The sequence below is a fragment of the Notolepis coatsorum genome (assembly GCF_963971535.1).
Source record: "Notolepis coatsorum genome assembly, chromosome: 1".
NCBI lineage: Eukaryota > Metazoa > Chordata > Actinopteri > Aulopiformes > Paralepididae > Notolepis > Notolepis coatsorum.
The window spans coordinates 81,322,775-81,339,771 of record NC_140165.1 but is presented as its reverse complement, the minus strand read 5'-3'; the positions used below and the strand labels follow the sequence as shown (position 1 = coordinate 81,339,771).

Genomic DNA, 16,997 nt, shown 5'->3' with positions numbered 1-16,997 from the left:
TAATCGATTAAGCACACGTTTGTTTTATAATGCTTACTCAACAGACCACAGTGTTGTTGATAAATTACGTCATATGGTATCGGAGCGCAGCATTAGAGGGTACTCACCCTCCCCATCATATGTATATACTCTGTCAGGATCTAGGGGTAACTACTGTATATTTGAATACCGTTTATGTCACAAATGTATCAGTACTAAATACCTATATGTCCCTATGCCATAAATGTCATGTATGTTGTGTATGTCATAAATGTCTATATGAATTGAAAATGGGGGACCCTGATGGAAACAAGACAAACGTCTTTCTCAGGTCTGCATCCCCTTAACAATTGTATGTATTGAGCCGTACTGTATTGTACCCATTCTGCAATCTGTTAAATAAAGTTTTCATTCATTCATTCATTCACCGATACCGATACCAGCATTTTAGCCAGTATCGGCGGCTTTTCCGATACTGGTATCGGTATCGGAACAACTCTAGTAGTAGTAGTAAAAACAGTAGTAACAATAGTAGTATAACAGTAGTAGCAGTAGTAGTAAAAACAGTAGTAGCAGCAGTAGTAGTAAAAACAGTAGTAGCAGTAGTAGTACTAAAAACAGTAGCAGCAGTAGTAGTAGTAAAACAGTAGTAGCAGTAGTAGTAAAAAACAGTAGTAGCAGCAGTAGTAGTAAAAACAGCAGTAGTAGTAAAACAGTAGTAGCAGTAGTAGTAAAAACTGTAGTAGCAGTAGTAGTAGTAGTAGTAGTAAAACAGTAGTAGCAGTAGCAGTAAAACAGTAGTAGTAGTAGTAGTAGCAGTAGTAAAAACAGTAGTAGCAGTAGTAGTAGTAGCAGTAGCAGTAAAACAGTAGTAGTAGTAGCAGTAGTAAAAACAGTAGTAGTAGTAGTAGTAGTAGTAGTAGTAGTAGTAGTAGTAAAACAGTAGTAGCAGTAGTAGTAAAACAGTAGTAGCAGTAGTAGTAAAACATTAGTAGCAGTAGTAGTAAAAACAGTAGTAGCAGTAGTAGTAGCAGTAGTAGTAAAACAGTAGTAGCAGTAGTAGTAAAACAGTAGTAGCAGTAGTAGTAAAACAGTAGTAGTAAAACAGTAGTAGCAGTAAAACAGTAGTAGCAGTAGTAGTAAAAACAGTAGTAGTAGCAGTAAAACAGTAGTAGTAGTAAAACAGTAGTAGGAGTAAAACAGTAGTAGCAGTAAAAGAGTAGTAGTAGTAAAACAGTAGTAGTAGTAAAACAGTAGTAGTAGTAAAACAGTAGTAGCAGTAAAACAGTAGTAGCAGTAAAACAGTAGTAGTAGTAAAACAGTAGTAGTAGTAAAACAGTAGTAAAACAGTAGTAGTAGTAAAACAGTAGTAGTAGTAAAAACAGCAGTAGCAGTAAAACAGTAGTAGCAGTAAAACAGTAGTAGCAGTAAAACAGCAGTAGTAGTAAAAACAGTAGTAGTAAAACAGTAGTAGTAGTAAAACAGTAGTAGCAGTAAAACAGTAGTAGTAGTAATACAGTAGTAGTAGTAGTAGTAGTAAAACAGTAGTAGCAGTAGCAGTAAAACAGTAGTAGTAGTAGTAGCAGTAGTAAAAACAGTAGTAGCAGTAGTAGTAGTAGTAGTAGTAGTAGTAGTAGTAGTAAAACAGTAGTAGTAGTAGTAGTAAAACAGTAGTAGCAGTAGTAGTAAAACAGTAGTAGCAGTAGTAGTAAAAACAGTAGTAGCAGTAGTAGTAATACATTAGTAGCAGTAGTAGTAAAAACAGTAGTAGCAGTAGTAGTAGCAGTAGTAGTAAAACAGTAGTAGCAGTAGTAAAACAGTAGTAGTAGCAGTAGTAGTAAAAACAGTAGTAGCAGTAGTAGTAAAAACAGTAGTAGCAGTAGTAGTAGTAAAAACAGTAGTAGCAGTAGTAGTAGTAGTAAAAACAGTAGTAGCAGTAGTAGTAGTAAAAACAGTAGTAGCAGTAGTAGTAGTAAAAACAGTAGTAGCAGCAGTAGTAGTAAAAACAGTAGTAGCAGTAGTAGTAATACATTAGTAGCAGTAGTAGTAAAAACAGTAGTAGCAGTAGTAGTAGCAGTAGTAGTAAAACAGTAGTAGCAGTAGTAAAACAGTAGTAGTAGCAGTAGTAGTAAAAACAGTAGTAGCAGTAGTAGTAAAAACAGTAGTAGCAGTAGTAGTAGTAAAACAGTAGTAGCAGTAAAACAGTAGTAGCAGTAAAAGAGTAGTAGTAGTAAAACAGTAGTAGTAGTAAAACAGTAGTAGTAGTAAAACAGTAGTAGTAGTAAAACAGTAGTAGTAGTAAAAACAGCAGTAGCAGTAAAACAGTAGTAGCAGTAAAACAGTAGTAGCAGTAAAACAGCAGTAGTAGTAAAAACAGTAGTAGTAGTAAAACAGTAGTAGTAGTAAAACAGTAGTAGCAGTAAAACAGTAGTAGTAGTAATACAGTAGTAGTAGTAGTAAAACAGTAGTAGCAGTAGCAGTAAAACAGTAGTAGTAGTAGTAGCAGTAGTAAAAACAGTAGTAGCAGTAGTAGTAGTAGTAAAACAGTAGTAGTAGTAGTAGTAGTAGTAGTAAAACAGTAGTAGCAGTAGTTGTAAAACAGTAGTAGCAGTAGTAGTAAAAACAGTAGTAGCAGTAGTAGTAATACATTAGTAGCAGTAGTAGTAAAAACAGTAGTAGCAGTAGTAGTAGCAGTAGTAGTAAAACAGTAGTAGCAGTAGTAAAACAGTAGTAGTAGCAGTAGTAGTAAAAACAGTAGTAGCAGTAGTAGTAAAAACAGTAGTAGCAGTAGTAGTAGTAAAAACAGTAGTAGCAGTAGTAGTAGTAAAAACAGTAGTAGCAGCAGTAGTAGTAAAAACAGTAGTAGCAGCAGTAGTAGTAAAAACAGTAGTAGCAGTAGTAGTAGTAGTAAAAACAGTAGTAACAGTAGTAGTAAAACAGTAGTAGCAGCAGTAGTAGTAAAAACAGTAGTAGCAGTAGTAGTACTAAAAACAGTAGCAGCAGCAGTAGTAGTAAAAACAGCAGTAGTAGTAAAACAGTAGTAGCAGTAGTAGTAAAAACTGTAGTAGCAGTAGTAGTAGTAAAAACAGCAGTAGTAGTAAAACAGTAGTAGCAGTAGTAGTAAAAACTGTAGTAGCAGTAGTAGTAGTAAAAACAGCAGTAGTAGTAAAACAGTAGTAACAGTAGTAGTAAAACAGTAGTAGCAGTAGTAGTAAAAAACAGTAGTAGCAGCAGTAGTAGTAAAAACAGCAGTAGTAGTAAAACAGTAGTAGCAGTAGTAGTAAAAACTGTAGTAGCAGTAGTAGTAGTAAAACAGTAGTAGCAGCAGTAGTAGTAAAAACAGCAGTAGTAGTAAAACAGTAGTAGCAGTAGTAGTAAAAACTGTAGTAGCAGTAGTAGTAGTAAAACAGTAGTAGCAGTAGTAGTAAAAACTGTAGTAGCAGTAGTAGTAAAAACAGTAGTAGCAGTAGTAGTAGTAGTAAAAACAGTAGTAACAGTAGTAGTAAAACAGTAGTAGCAGTAGTAGTAAAAACAGTAGTAGCAGCAGTAGTAGTAAAAACAGTAGTAGCAGTAGTAGTACTAAAAACAGTAGCAGCAGTAGTAGTAGTAAAACAGTAGTAGCAGTAGTAGTAAAAAACAGTAGTAGCAGCAGTAGTAGTAAAAACAGCAGTAGTAGTAAAACAGTAGTAGCAGTAGTAGTAAAAACTGTAGTAGCAGTAGTAGTAGTAGTAGTAAAACAGTAGTAGCAGTAGCAGTAAAACAGTAGTAGTAGTAGTAGTAGTAGTAGTAGTAGTAAAAACAGTAGTAGCAGTAGTAGTAGTAGCAGTAGCAGTAAAACAGTAGTAGTAGTAGCAGTAGTAAAAACAGTAGTAGTAGTAGTAGTAGTAGTAGTAGTAGTAGTAGTAGTAGTAAAACAGTAGTAGCAGTAGTAGTAAAACAGTAGTAGCAGTAGTAGTAAAACATTAGTAGCAGTAGTAGTAAAAACAGTAGTAGTAGCAGTAGTAGTAAAACAGTAGTAGTAAAACAGTAGTAGCAGTAAAACAGTAGTAGCAGTAGTAGTAAAAACAGTAGTAGTAGCAGTAAAACAGTAGTAGTAGTAAAACAGTAGTAGCAGTAAAACAGTAGTAGCAGTAAAAGAGTAGTAGTAGTAAAACAGTAGTAGTAGTAAAACAGTAGTAGTAGTAAAACAGTAGTAGCAGTAAAACAGTAGTAGCAGTAAAACAGTAGTAGTAGTAAAACAGTAGTAGTAGTAAAACAGTAGTAAAACAGTAGTAGTAGTAAAACAGTAGTAGTAGTAAAAACAGCAGTAGCAGTAAAACAGTAGTAGCAGTAAAACAGTAGTAGCAGTAAAACAGCAGTAGTAGTAAAAACAGTAGTAGTAGTAAAACAGTAGTAGCAGTAAAACAGTAGTAGTAGTAATACAGTAGTAGTAGTAGTAAAACAGTAGTAGCAGTTAGGGATGCCCCGATCACGTTTTTTGCCACCGATACCGATCACCGATCGTCGTGATCCATATCGGCCGATACCGATCCGATACCGATTGTTTTTGATTAAAAAGAAATTAAAAATTATTTTATATACGTTTTTTTTTTTTTTTTTTATAAAATATATATATTATATAATTAGACTTGTACTTGTATTATCTGCGACTGCGAGACATCGCCACCACGCAACAAGTCAAAATGCTCACTATCTGCAAACAGCTCCACTGTCTGTGTGTACTCTAGTAGCCCAGCTCAAAAGGATTCTCCGGCGCTGCAGCGGGACCCCATTGGTAACGTTAAGTGCTTTGGTCGTTTCACATTCAGCAAGCCCTCAGCTCGAATACGCATTAAATCAATGTTATAAGACATTGATATCAAGAGCTATCTGTAGCTACTGCTAGCCGGCTAGATGACGTTAAGACAGAACTTTAGTTCAATGGGACATTTCGTTTTGAACAGTAAACGAACGTCAGCTAACGCAAGCTAACTGAGGTATGAACATGAACTACTAGACTTTCTGGATCATTTGTTGATATCAGGAGCTATCGGTAGCTAGCCGGCTAAATACCGTTAGACAATGCCTACTAAACGTGAATAGTTGACTGGGTAATTTTGTTTAAACAGTAACGATAGCTAGGTAGCTAACGTTAGCGCAGGTCGAATGCAGTGCACTACAGACTCGAGCAGAGGAGCCGCACCTCTTTGTTTACAAACTCTACACGGGGCGGGCGGGGCTAGGGAGGAGGAGCAGCGGCAGTTTGCAGGTCGTGTGTGTCTGAGACAGACAGCGAGTGAGAGCTTCGCTTGATCGGTTTCCGCTATCGGCGAATATGACTAATTATCGGAATTCACAGATTGCATATTTATACTGAGTATCGGCCGATAACGATCGGTGGCCGATCGATCGGGGCATCCCTAGTAGCAGTAGCAGTAAAACAGTAGTAGTAGTAGTAGCAGTAGTAAAAACAGTAGTAGCAGTAGTAGTAGTAGTAGTAGTAGTAGTAGTAAAACAGTAGTAGTAGTAGTAGTAAAACAGTAGTAGCAGTAGTAGTAATACATTAGTAGCAGTAGTAGTAAAACAGTAGTAGCAGTAGTAGTAAAAACAGTAGTAGCAGTAGTAGTAGTAATACATTAGTAGCAGTAGTAGTAAAAACAGTAGTAGCAGTAGTAGTAGCAGTAGTAGTAAAACAGTAGTAGCAGTAGTAAAACAGTAGCAGTAGCAGTAGTAGTAAAAACAGTAGTAGCAGTAGTAGTAAAAACAGTAGTAGCAGTAGTAGTAGTAAAAACAGTAGTAGCAGTAGTAGTAGTAAAAACAGTAGTAGCAGTAGTAGTAGTAAAAACAGTAGTAGCAGTAGTAGTAAAAACAGTAGTAGCAGCAGTAGTAGTAAAAACAGTAGTAGCAGTAGTAGTAGTAAAAACAGTAGTAGCAGCAGTAGTAGTAAAAACAGTAGTAGCAGTAGTAGTAGTAGTAGTAGTAACAGTAGTAGTAAAACAGTAGTAGCAGCAGTAGTAGTAAAAACAGTAGTAGCAGTAGTAGTACTAAAAACAGTAGTAGCAGTAGTAAAACAGTAGTAGCAGTAGTAGTAAAAAACAGTAGTAGCAGCAGTAGTTGTAAAAACAGCAGTAGTAGTAAAACAGTAGTAGCAGTAGTAGTAAAAACTGTAGTAGCAGTAGTAGTAGTAGTAAAACAGTAGTAGCAGTAGCAGTAAAACAGTAGTAGTAGTAGTAGTAGTAGTAGTAGTAGTAGCAGTAGTAAAAACAGTAGTAGCAGTAGTAGTAGTAGCAGTAGCAGTAAAACAGTAGTAGTAGTAGCAGTAGTAAAAACAGTAGTAGTAGTAGTAGTAGTAGTAGTAAAACAGTAGTAGCAGTAGTAGTAAAACAGTAGTAGCAGTAGTAGTAAAACATTAGTAGCAGTAGTAGTAAAAACAGTAGTAGTAGCAGTAGTAGTAAAACAGTAGTAGCAGTAGTAGTAAAACAGTAGTAGCAGTAGTAGTAAAACAGTAGTAGTAAAACAGTAGTAGCAGTAAAACAGTAGTAGCAGTAGTAGTAAAAACAGTAGTAGTAGTAAAACAGTAGTAGTAGTAAAACAGTAGTAGCAGTAAAACAGTAGTAGCAGTAAAACAGTAGTAGTAGTAAAACAGTAGTAGTAGTAAAACAGTAGTAAAACAGTAGTAGTAGTAAAACAGTAGTAGTAGTAAAAACAGCAGTAGCAGTAAAACAGTAGTAGCAGTAAAACAGTAGTAGCAGTAAAACAGCAGTAGTAGTAAAAACAGTAGTAGTAGTAGTAGTAGTAAAACAGTAGTAGTAGTAAAACAGTAGTAGCAGTAAAACAGTAGTAGTAGTAAAACAGTAGTAGTAGTAAAACAGTAGTAGTAGTAGTAGTAAAACAGTAGTAGCAGTAAAACAGTAGTAGCAGTAAAACAGTAGTAGCAGTAAAACAGTAGTAGTAGTAAAACAGTAGTAGCAGTAAAACAGTAGTAGTAAAACAGTAGTAGCAGTAAAACAGTAGTAGTAGTAAAACAGCAGTAGTAGTAAAACAGTAGTAGCAGTAAAACAGTAGTAGTAGTAAAACAGTAGTAGTAAAACAGCAGTACTAGTAGTAATCAGTACCATCTCTCCGTCGTAGGTGAGACACTCCTGGAACACTCGGTCCAGGAAGACGGAGGTGAGCGTGGCCGTGCCGTAACCAGACAACTCCTCTTTACTCAGCATCCCGTTATGGTCCTTATCAAGGTTCAGATACTGACCTAGAGAGAGAGAGAGAGAGAGAGAGAGAGAGAGAGAGAGAGAGAGAGAGAGAGAGAGAGAGAGAGAGAGAGAGAGAGAGAGAGAGAGACAGACAGAGAGAGAGAGATTTTATTTTTGATTTTAGAAAAAACATTTATTTACATAATTCTCATTACAATGTGTGTGTCAATACAATTAAATAACTACACATTACATCAGACAACATGTGTCCCCATCATACTTAAATCCACATGAGATCTCACGTAAAAAAAAGGGCTAAAATACAACCTTCTGCAACACAACAAAAAACTTCATTGAAGCTCCACCCAAACAAAAAAGTTTCCATATTTCCATTCAACACATACATCTCAGCAAGAACAACATATGAGCAACCCAAGAAGGGTCCCGTTTTATTGAGCTTTTGTACAATGTTCCTCAGTCTAAAAACTTCCTGGGAAGTGTACCCCCCATTGTTCTTCATCCTCATTTGAGTTCTTGCTGAAATAATAAACATCTCCTCCTAGGGGAGCTCCAGTAGCTCACCGCGTACCTCGAGCGCTATTTCGGCGCCGGGGACAACCGTGCTCGTCACGGATCTGGGGTTTAGCGAGTTCGAATCCCGGACTGCAGCCGTGCCTTTCCCAGAGTGTCTTCCCCCCCATCTGTACCCCTTCAGCCTGTTTCTGTCGGTCATTCTTGACCAGAGTAAATGCGATAAACGCAAAAAAGAGCCAGCGGAATGGCCAAAGTTTAAAAAAAAAATAAACATCTCCTTATCTTAAAAATAATCTCCAACTTTGACATTCTTCATGTTTTTTGTTGTGTGCAGGAACTTTTGTATCTGCCTGACTGCATAACGTTTTCTCTGTTGCGAATCAGACACTTGAGAATCATTGGGAAACTCATTTTCCTCACAACTTGTGCCCTCCTCGTCCTCGCCCATGCTGGACTTAGAGAAAATTGTGCCTTCTACATCCTCCTGACTCTCTTTGACCAAACTTGTCACTCCTCCTTTGAGAGCCACTGTTGCCACTTTATTTTTCCTTTTCAAATGATACAAGTACATTTCCCCCCACCCCTCCATCACTACTTCCCATCACGTCATCCACTGTCTGGCTGTTTACATTATCTACCACATTCGGCTTTTTTCCTATTATTTCACTGTCACTTGTCATATTTTCCTTATCTCTGACGCGGTGTTGGGGGGACCAAACCACCTCTGTTCTCCCCTGTTACCTCGCCACTGGTTGAGGGAGGAGCAGCGTCTCTCACCCCTCCCTCTTCCGTACCTGCGCTGCCCGCAGCTCTACGCTGCCACACTCCTCCCTCTTCTGTACCTGCACTGCGCGCAGCGCTGTGTTCCTCCTGGGGCTGAGATTGTGCACCTCTCGCCTCTCCCCTCGGACAATCGCGCACTATATGTCCTTCCTCTCCACACTTGAAACACTTTGAGTTTCCAGAGTTCACAAAAACGACATAATCAAAATCATCAGCTCTTAATTTGAAAACCAAATCAAGCTCTTCTCCGCTGTTCTCGAGAATCATTAAAACCTGGCGTCTATGTGAGACAACATGCCTCAACAGCGGAGATTTACATCCCAACGACATTTTCCTTATCGGGGAAATTATACTCCCATGTCGTGTAAGTTGACTTATTAATAGATTGTCACTTATGAACGGTGGAATGTTAGATATGTTAATCCTTCTGCCTGGTGTGGAGAGAGGCGCCACGGCAATGAACGCATCGTCGATACTGACTCCGGATTCTACCACAGCGTTCACCTTCTCCTCACAATCCAGAAAAATCACAACACTACCGTTAATTTTCGCAGCAGATTTAACACTTTTGTGCCCAACAACTTCAGCCACTGCCAAGCTGCAGTCCTCTACGGATACATTAGGAGCAGATCTTTTGACACCATGTTTCCTACCAAGTCTGGAAAAATCCATACTGGCGTCTCACGCCAACCAGCAGCACAACCTGGCCGACTGCCAAACAAACAAACTCCCCACTTAACCCTGTACACACCAAACACATCCCGGCTACCATCAGACGAGAAGCAGCCACACTGGTCCTTTCCCGCAAGGCACAGATCAGTGCATCCCACCTCCTTCACAATACCACCACAGAGACACCACGACGTGTGCGCCTAAAGTCACGGCGCCCCTTTTCCATGTAAGCCTACAGGCTACTCCACACAACACCATCTGACACTTCCAAGGCCTCCTGGGTCAGGACGAGATGGAGGGACCAGTGGAGGTCAGCAGAACCATCCAGGCTGCACCTCTACATCAATGACCCTCTGGACGTCCCTGGTCAGGACTTGCCCCGGAAGCAGTGGACAACCCTCAACCGCCTAAGGACCGGCGTCGGACGCTACAGCGCCTCAATGAAGAGGTGGGGCCTCAAGGACAGTGCCTCATGCAAGTGTGGAGCCCCTGCACAGACTGTGGAACATATAATCACCAGTTGCCCCAAACACCGGCCACCGTATGGAGAACGCGGTCTGATGGAACTGGACGACGAAACGTTGGCCTGGCTTGCCTCAACGGAGCTGCAGGTCTAAAGACACACGCCAGAAGAAGACCAAACACACAGCAAACTAACACTACACTATAGGGACAGAGAAGAGAGAGAGGGACAGAGAGAAAGAGAGGGACAGAGAGAGACAGAGAGAGGGACAGAGAGAGAATGACAGAGAAGAGAAGAGAGAGAGACAGCGAAGAGACAGAGAGAGACAGGCAGAGAGAGATAGAGAGATAAGAGAGAGATACAGAGAAGAGAGAGAAAAAGACAGAAGAGAAAAGACAGAGAAGAGAGAGAGACAGAGATAGAGAGATAGATATACAGAGAGAGAGAGAGACAGAGAAGAGACAGAGAGAGACAGAGAGAGATAGAGATAAGAGAGAAACAGGAGAGAGACAGAGAAGAGAGAGAGAAAAAGAGAGACAGAGACAGATAGACAGAGAGAGAGAAACATAGAGAGAGAAGAGAGACAAAGACACACACTTACCATAGACTCTCAAAGCAGACGGAGCTGAAAACCAGTTTGACTCTTGACTCTCTTTAGACAACTCCTCATCCCTTAACTAGAGAGAGAGAGCGAGAGACAGACAGAAAGAGAGACAGAGAGAGAGAGAGAGAGAGAGAGAGAGACAGAGAGAGAGCGAGAGAGACAGAGAGAGAGCGAGAGAGACAGAGAGAGAGACAGAGAAGAGAAAATACCGATAAGAGAGAGACAGAAGGAAGGAAGTTAGGAAGGAAGGAGTTAGCTGATGGCTAATGGTATCAGGAAGGAGTTAGCTGATGGCATCAGGAAGGAGTTAGCTGATGGCTAATGGTATCAGGGAGGAGTTAGCTGATGGCTAATGGTGTCAGGGAGGAGTTAGCTGATGGCTAATGGTATCAGGAAGGAGTTAGCTAATGGCTAATGGTATCAGGAGGGAGTTAGCTGATGGTTAATGGTATCAGGAAGGAGTTAGCTGATGGTTAATGGTATCAGGAAGGAGTTAGCTGATGGCTAATGGTATCAGGGAGGAGTTAGCTGATGGCTAATGGTATCAGGAAGGAGTTAGCTGATGGCTAATGGTATCAAGGAGGTTAGCTGATGGCTAATGGTATCAGGGAGGAGTTAGCTGATGGCTAATGGTATCAGGAAGGAGTTAGCTGATGGCTAATGGTATCAGGAAGGAGTTAGCTGATGGCTAATGGTATCAGGGAGGAGTTAGCTGATGGCTAATGGTATCAGGGAGGAGTTAGCTGATGGCTAATGGTATCAGGAAGGAGTTAGCTGGTGGCTAATGGTATCAGGGAGGAGTTAGCTGATGGCTAATGGTAGGGCTGGGCGATATAACGATAACGATAAATATCGCGATATATTTTAATAATCGATATCGAATATCGAAATAAAATAAAAATCGAAAAATCGTTTTTTTTTTTTTTTACCTGCAACAGGGCAGTTTTAAAACCAGAGACAGTGGACAGACTTGTCTTTCTTGCCTGCAACTTAAAGTAATGGCTTTGCTTGTCCAAATGACAATACTGATCAAATTCAGATTTCTTTTTCTCTTGTCCATTTATTTTGTTTGCTTTCTAATTTAAAATACATTTTGAAACCGTCTGTACACAGTAGGCTATGTGTGCTAGCAGAACTAGACTCCAGTCACGAGTCACAGTGCACATGTGTGGTGGTTTGTCCACCAAAAAAGCGCCAAAAGATCGAAAATAAACTAGCAGAGCCAGAACTGTTCAACTCCTCTGGAGCCACAGCCAGCAGAGAAGCCGGTTTACTTTAGCTTTTAAACCAGCTGCAGCCTGAGAACTGGAGTGTGAGGGGATGTAACACTAAAGATGGCGGCAATGACAAAGAATTGCTGCAAAATAAACATACATCTGTTGTTAAAAAAAAATAATTTTTTTTTTTTTTTTTTTTTTATACTTATAACAATTCGATAATTATCGATATCGAGAAATAAAATAAAATTATCATATCGTTATCGCGATATGATTTTTTTCCATATCGCCCAGCCCTAGCTAATGGTATCAGGAAGGAGTTAGCTGATGGCTAAGTTAGCTGATGGCTAATGGTATCAGGGAGGAGTTAGCTGATATTCAGTGATAAATATAATACATACAGTACTAGTACTGAGATTCAGTGATAAATATAATACATACAGTTCAGGTAACAAACCTCCAGTAGATCATCTAGAAAACTGCAAGCCAAGATGTCCTGAATCTTAATCTTCCCTGAAACAGACACACACACACACACACACACACACACACACACACACACACACACACACACACACACACACACACACACACACACACATATTTACACACAGTCATGTTACTCCTAGGTAAATCAAATAATTTTTTTAGCGCTACATGAATGAAACTACTGTTTTGAAGATATAATATTCCAACACTTTCTGCAGATTATGAAGAATCTAGTTTTTGAACAACTGTAATGATAAAGTCGATTGTCCCATAAATCATCTGCATCCTACTTCTACCAGATAAACCCTAGCTTGCCATCCTCACTGTTCAGTTTCTGCTGCAAAGTCTGCATATCTCAGCTTTTTTCTTTCGTACGCCTCCTCCACTGAATCCTCCCAAGACACGGTCAATTCTATAAAATGAACTAACCGCTGACTAACAGACCATAATACTAGGTCAGGCCTCAGGTTAGTGCTGACTATCTCTCATGGAACAACAGGTTCTTTCCAGACCTACCTGCATCTCCCAATCAGTAGCTCCATTTAGGTGGCCTGACTCATGCCTGCCTAGAAACCTACCTCTGCATTTCTCTCCCTCATGGACGAATTGAATGGCTGCACCCGCCATTACATCCTGAATGCACATGTACTCGTCTACTTTCAACTCCTGCCGCTAAGCTCTTCAAAAGCCTGGTTACGTCTCCATGTATACCGGCCTTGAGACAGACTCACAGCCTGACATAATATGCCTCAACATTGCCGTCTCTGAACACAGTGATGGGTGGTGATGGCAGTGAAAGGGTTAAGGTTCTGTGGTGATGGCATTGGCAGCACATCATACAGTGAGTAGCTCCTATTAGGAACTTTATACCATCTTCCTCCAGACTCCTCAGGTCCTTCCAGCTAATCTTCCTCTTCTCTACACTTCCCCAGTTCAGCCACTGTCCCTGCTTAGCCTGGACCACAGTACACCTCACTACTTCCTCTTAGCCTGGACCACAGCCTTTATACACCTCACTACTTCGTCTTAGCCTGGACCACAGCCTTTATACACCTCACTGCTTCCTCTTAGCCTGGACCACAGTACACCTCACTACTTCCTCTTAGCCTGGACCACAGTACACCTCACTGCTTCCTCTTAGCCTGGACCACAGCCTTTATACACCTCACTACTTCCTCTTAGCCTGGACCACAGCCTTTATACACCTCACTACTTCCTCTTAGCCTGGACCACAGTACACCTCACTGCTTCCTCTTAGCCTGGACCACAGCCTTTATACACCTCACTGCTTCCTCTTAGCCTGGACCACAGTACACCTCACTGCTTCCTCTTAGCCTGGACCACAGCCTTTATACACCTCACTGCTTCCTCTTAGCCTGGACCACAGTACACCTCACTACTTCCTCTTAGCCTGGACCACAGTACACCTCACTGCTTCCTCTTAGCCTGGACCACAGCCTCTATACACCTCACTGCTTCCTCTTAGCCTGGACCACAGCCTCTATACACCTCACTACTTCCTCTTAGCCTGGACCACAGCTAGGGCTGCACGATTAATCGTTTTTTAATCGAAATCGCGATTTGGAATGATGCAATTATCAAATCGCCAAGCCTGCAATTAATTTTTTATTTTTATTTTTTTTTTAACCAGGAAGTCCCATTGAGATACAAGATCTCCTTTGCAAGGTAGACCTGGCCAAGATGACAGCAATAACATTTGCAATACATCACACAGCAATAAAATGTGCGATACATCACACAAGAACATAATAAATGTGCATGTATACAATACATCACATGTAAACACAAAGCAGAATAGTCTACATGATAGTAAAAGTGTATAATACAGGGTAATACAGTAATTTTGCAGTTGGGACCCGACTACAGAAAGCAGCAACATGCTTCTTGTAAAAAAAATTAAAATATGTTATAATCGCATCGCAAATCGCAATCGCAATATCTGTCAGAATAATCGCAATTAGATTATTTCCCAAAATCGTGCAGCCCTAACCACAGCCTCTATACACCTCACTACTTCCTCTTAGCCTGGACCACAGCCTCTATACACCTCACTACTTCCTCTTAGCCTGGACCACAGTACACCTCACTGCTTCCTCTTAGCCTGGACCACAGTACACCTCACTAGGGCTGTCTTAAATACTTCGAAGCTTCGTTCGATGGCACAAGCTTCGAACATTAAAAAAAAATCTAAGTAAAAAAAAAAGAAAAATAAATTAAACAATTTTAAAAAAAGAAATTTACTTCGATTTGTGTGTGTGTGTGTGTGTGTGTGTGTGTGCATGGGGCCATTGGGTGGGGCCGGGGGACAAATACACTGGAGGAAAGTAACCCAGCTCAGCACTGCCCAAATTATATCATCACTATTGCCTGTTTGAAGGATATCATCCTCAAACACATATACACCTACATGCCTTGTAGAATTCCACACATAAGAAAGAAAGATACTGGGATGAATAAACAAAATGGGAAATAAAATGTAGAAATGCATGCAATACATAAATAAATATGAATCTCCATATATGAAATAGAACATTTAGATAAGGTGCTACTGAGATGTTTTGGTGAGTTCTTTGTTTTTTTGTGGAAGTAGCCCTTCTTAAAAATGCATGAACATTCACTGATAATTGGTCTGTAGTGGAGTCTACAAGGTCTACATTGCCGGACCATGTAGAATCCGGACCTTGTAGACCAGGGAGGGGCAACTGGCGGCCCGCGGGCCGCATGCGGCCCTCACCGACGTTCCATGCGGCCCCAGGCCAAAAAAAATAAAAAAAAAAAAAATTAGAATATTTTTTTATTTTTTGTATTTTTTTGTATTGTATTCGACTAAGAAGAGTTGGCAGTCGACTATGGCTCCTTTCGATCGATTAGTCGACTATTTGACTAATAGGGGTCAGCCCTAGTGTGGACATATGAAACGCTGTTGAAAGTGCCGTGCAGCAATATGGGGGTTTTGATAAACTGTCGGCTGTTGTTACCGATGGAGCACCGGCAATGAAAGGAAAACACACAGGATTCGCCGGGCTTCTATGGCAGAGTGGCGTTGAGTGTCCAATGCTGCACTGCATTATACATCAGGTAAATTCGCTAACATAATTTCCATCTATTGTGGGTCACTATAATGACCAATGCGAGTCGAGTGTAGTCAAATTATATGCGAGAGTCGTTAAATCGTTTTTCTTTTTTTTCATCTGATATAGGAGGCTCTCTGTGCCAAGAAGCTTGACTACTACAGCCATGTTATGGATTTGGTTACCAAGGTTACCAATCTAATTCGTGGAGGCAACAGGTCACTAAACCATAGAAAGTTTGTCTCCTTTTTGGAAGAGATGGACACTGATTATGGCGACTTGCAGCTACACACAGAAATCCAATGGCTGAGCCGTCGGAAAGTACAGGAGCGACATTGAAACACTGCAAATGCAATTCAATGATCGGTTTGAAGATTTCAACGGCATGCAGTCACGGATAGCGCTGTTTGCCGGCCCCCTCACCGCTACGGTGTCAGAGCAGCCCCCACCGTTGCAGCTTGAACTGTGCGAGCTACAGTCAGATCCTTTTTTTCAAGCAAAGAGAAATGAGAGGGGAATTTCGTTTTGGAAACTGCTACCTGAGCCCCGCTTCCCACTCCTCAGGGACTTTGCCCTCTCTATGGCCAGTATGTTTGGGAGCACATACATATGTGAGAGCAATTTCTCAAACATGAAGCACATCAAGTCAAAGTAGAGAAACAGGCTGTCGGATGAAACATTATTTCATCTGATGCAGATTGCATGCACAAACATTGAAGTTGACATTCCTGCTATTGTGCGCCAAATGGAGAGACCACAAGTGTCTCATTAAAGACAGGGGGGGAGGAGATGATGAAGAGGTGTAGAGGGGGGGAAGGAGATGATGAAGAGGTGTAGAGAGGGGGGAAGAGATGATGAAGAGATGTAGAGAGGGGGGGGAGATGATGGAGAGGTGTAGAGAGGGGACCATTATTATTATTATTATTATTATTATTATTATTATTATTATTATTATTATTATTATTATTATTATTATTATTATTATAACCATTATTGACCCACTGTGAGGCGAGGGTGAATGTCATGCCAGTTTGATAAAGGGTCAATGGGAGGCATGTAGTATTGCACTTTACTTTACTTGCACTTTACTTGTTTACTTTTGTAGTGTTCAGATAACACTAATAACACAAACACAAAGCAGCATTCCTGCTGCATTTCACTACAACAGTAAATCAAAAGTGCAATAATAAATGATTTTGTTAAATGTATACACTTTTATCCTGCTACTAAACAAAACATTCCTGAGTGCTTCATATCCATAACATGCATTTCAGTGTTGTAGACTGACATAATTCTGTGCATAGTTTAGTCTACACAGGCCATATTTCAAATAATCAAAATCTTACTTCATTCATCTTAAACATTCTTGATTTGGGAGATTGGTAGTTCCCATGAAATCTGAAGTTGTTCAAACGACAACAGCGATCCACCTTGAATTAAATCACACAGCCGAGTGAAACCTTGTTGGCTGCGTCACAGTCACGAAAGGGGCTACTTAATTCATTAATCCAATCCACTTTATTTATAGAGCACATTTAAAAACAACAAAGTTTACCAAGGTGCTGTACAAGTCCCACAACATAAGACAAAAAAAAAATTTATAATAATAATAATAATTAAAAAAAAGAAAAAAAAATCGAAGCTTCGAATTAAAATCGAAGCTCGGCCCCGAAGCTTCGATTGCCAAAAAAAGCTTTGAAGGTCAGCCCTACACCTCACTACTTCCTCTTAGCCTGGACCACAGCCTCTATACACCTCACTGCTTCCTCTTAGCCTGGACCACAGCCTTTATACACCTCACTGCTTCCTCTTAGCCTGGACCACAGCCTTTATACACCTCACTGCTTCCTCTTAGCCTGGACCACAGTACACCTCACTACTTCCTCTTAGCCTGGACCACAGTCTTTATACACCTCACTACTTCCTCTTAGCCTGGACCACAGTACACCTCACTACTTCCTCTTAGCCTGGACCACAGCCTCGGTACACCTC

The 16,997-nt window shown here is 40.4% G+C and overlaps 1 protein-coding gene across 3 annotated transcripts in view; it reads right to left on the bottom strand.

The window, feature by feature from the left end:
• ppp2r3c (protein phosphatase 2, regulatory subunit B'', gamma) overlaps positions 1-16,997 on the bottom strand; it is a 59,763-nt gene that overhangs the window by 30,435 nt on the left and 12,331 nt on the right. For 2 of the 3 annotated variants that reach the window (XM_084316144.1, XM_084316143.1), the window contains 3 exons: positions 11,882-11,937; positions 10,205-10,280; positions 7,074-7,210 (listed from right to left, as the gene is read on the bottom strand). In XM_084316144.1, the coding sequence (XP_084172270.1) occupies positions 7,074-7,210; positions 10,205-10,280; positions 11,882-11,937 (269 nt within the window). The remainder of the gene's footprint in view (positions 1-7,073; positions 7,211-10,204; positions 10,281-11,881; positions 11,938-16,997) is intronic. The other variant, XM_084316145.1, reaches the window with a different exon arrangement.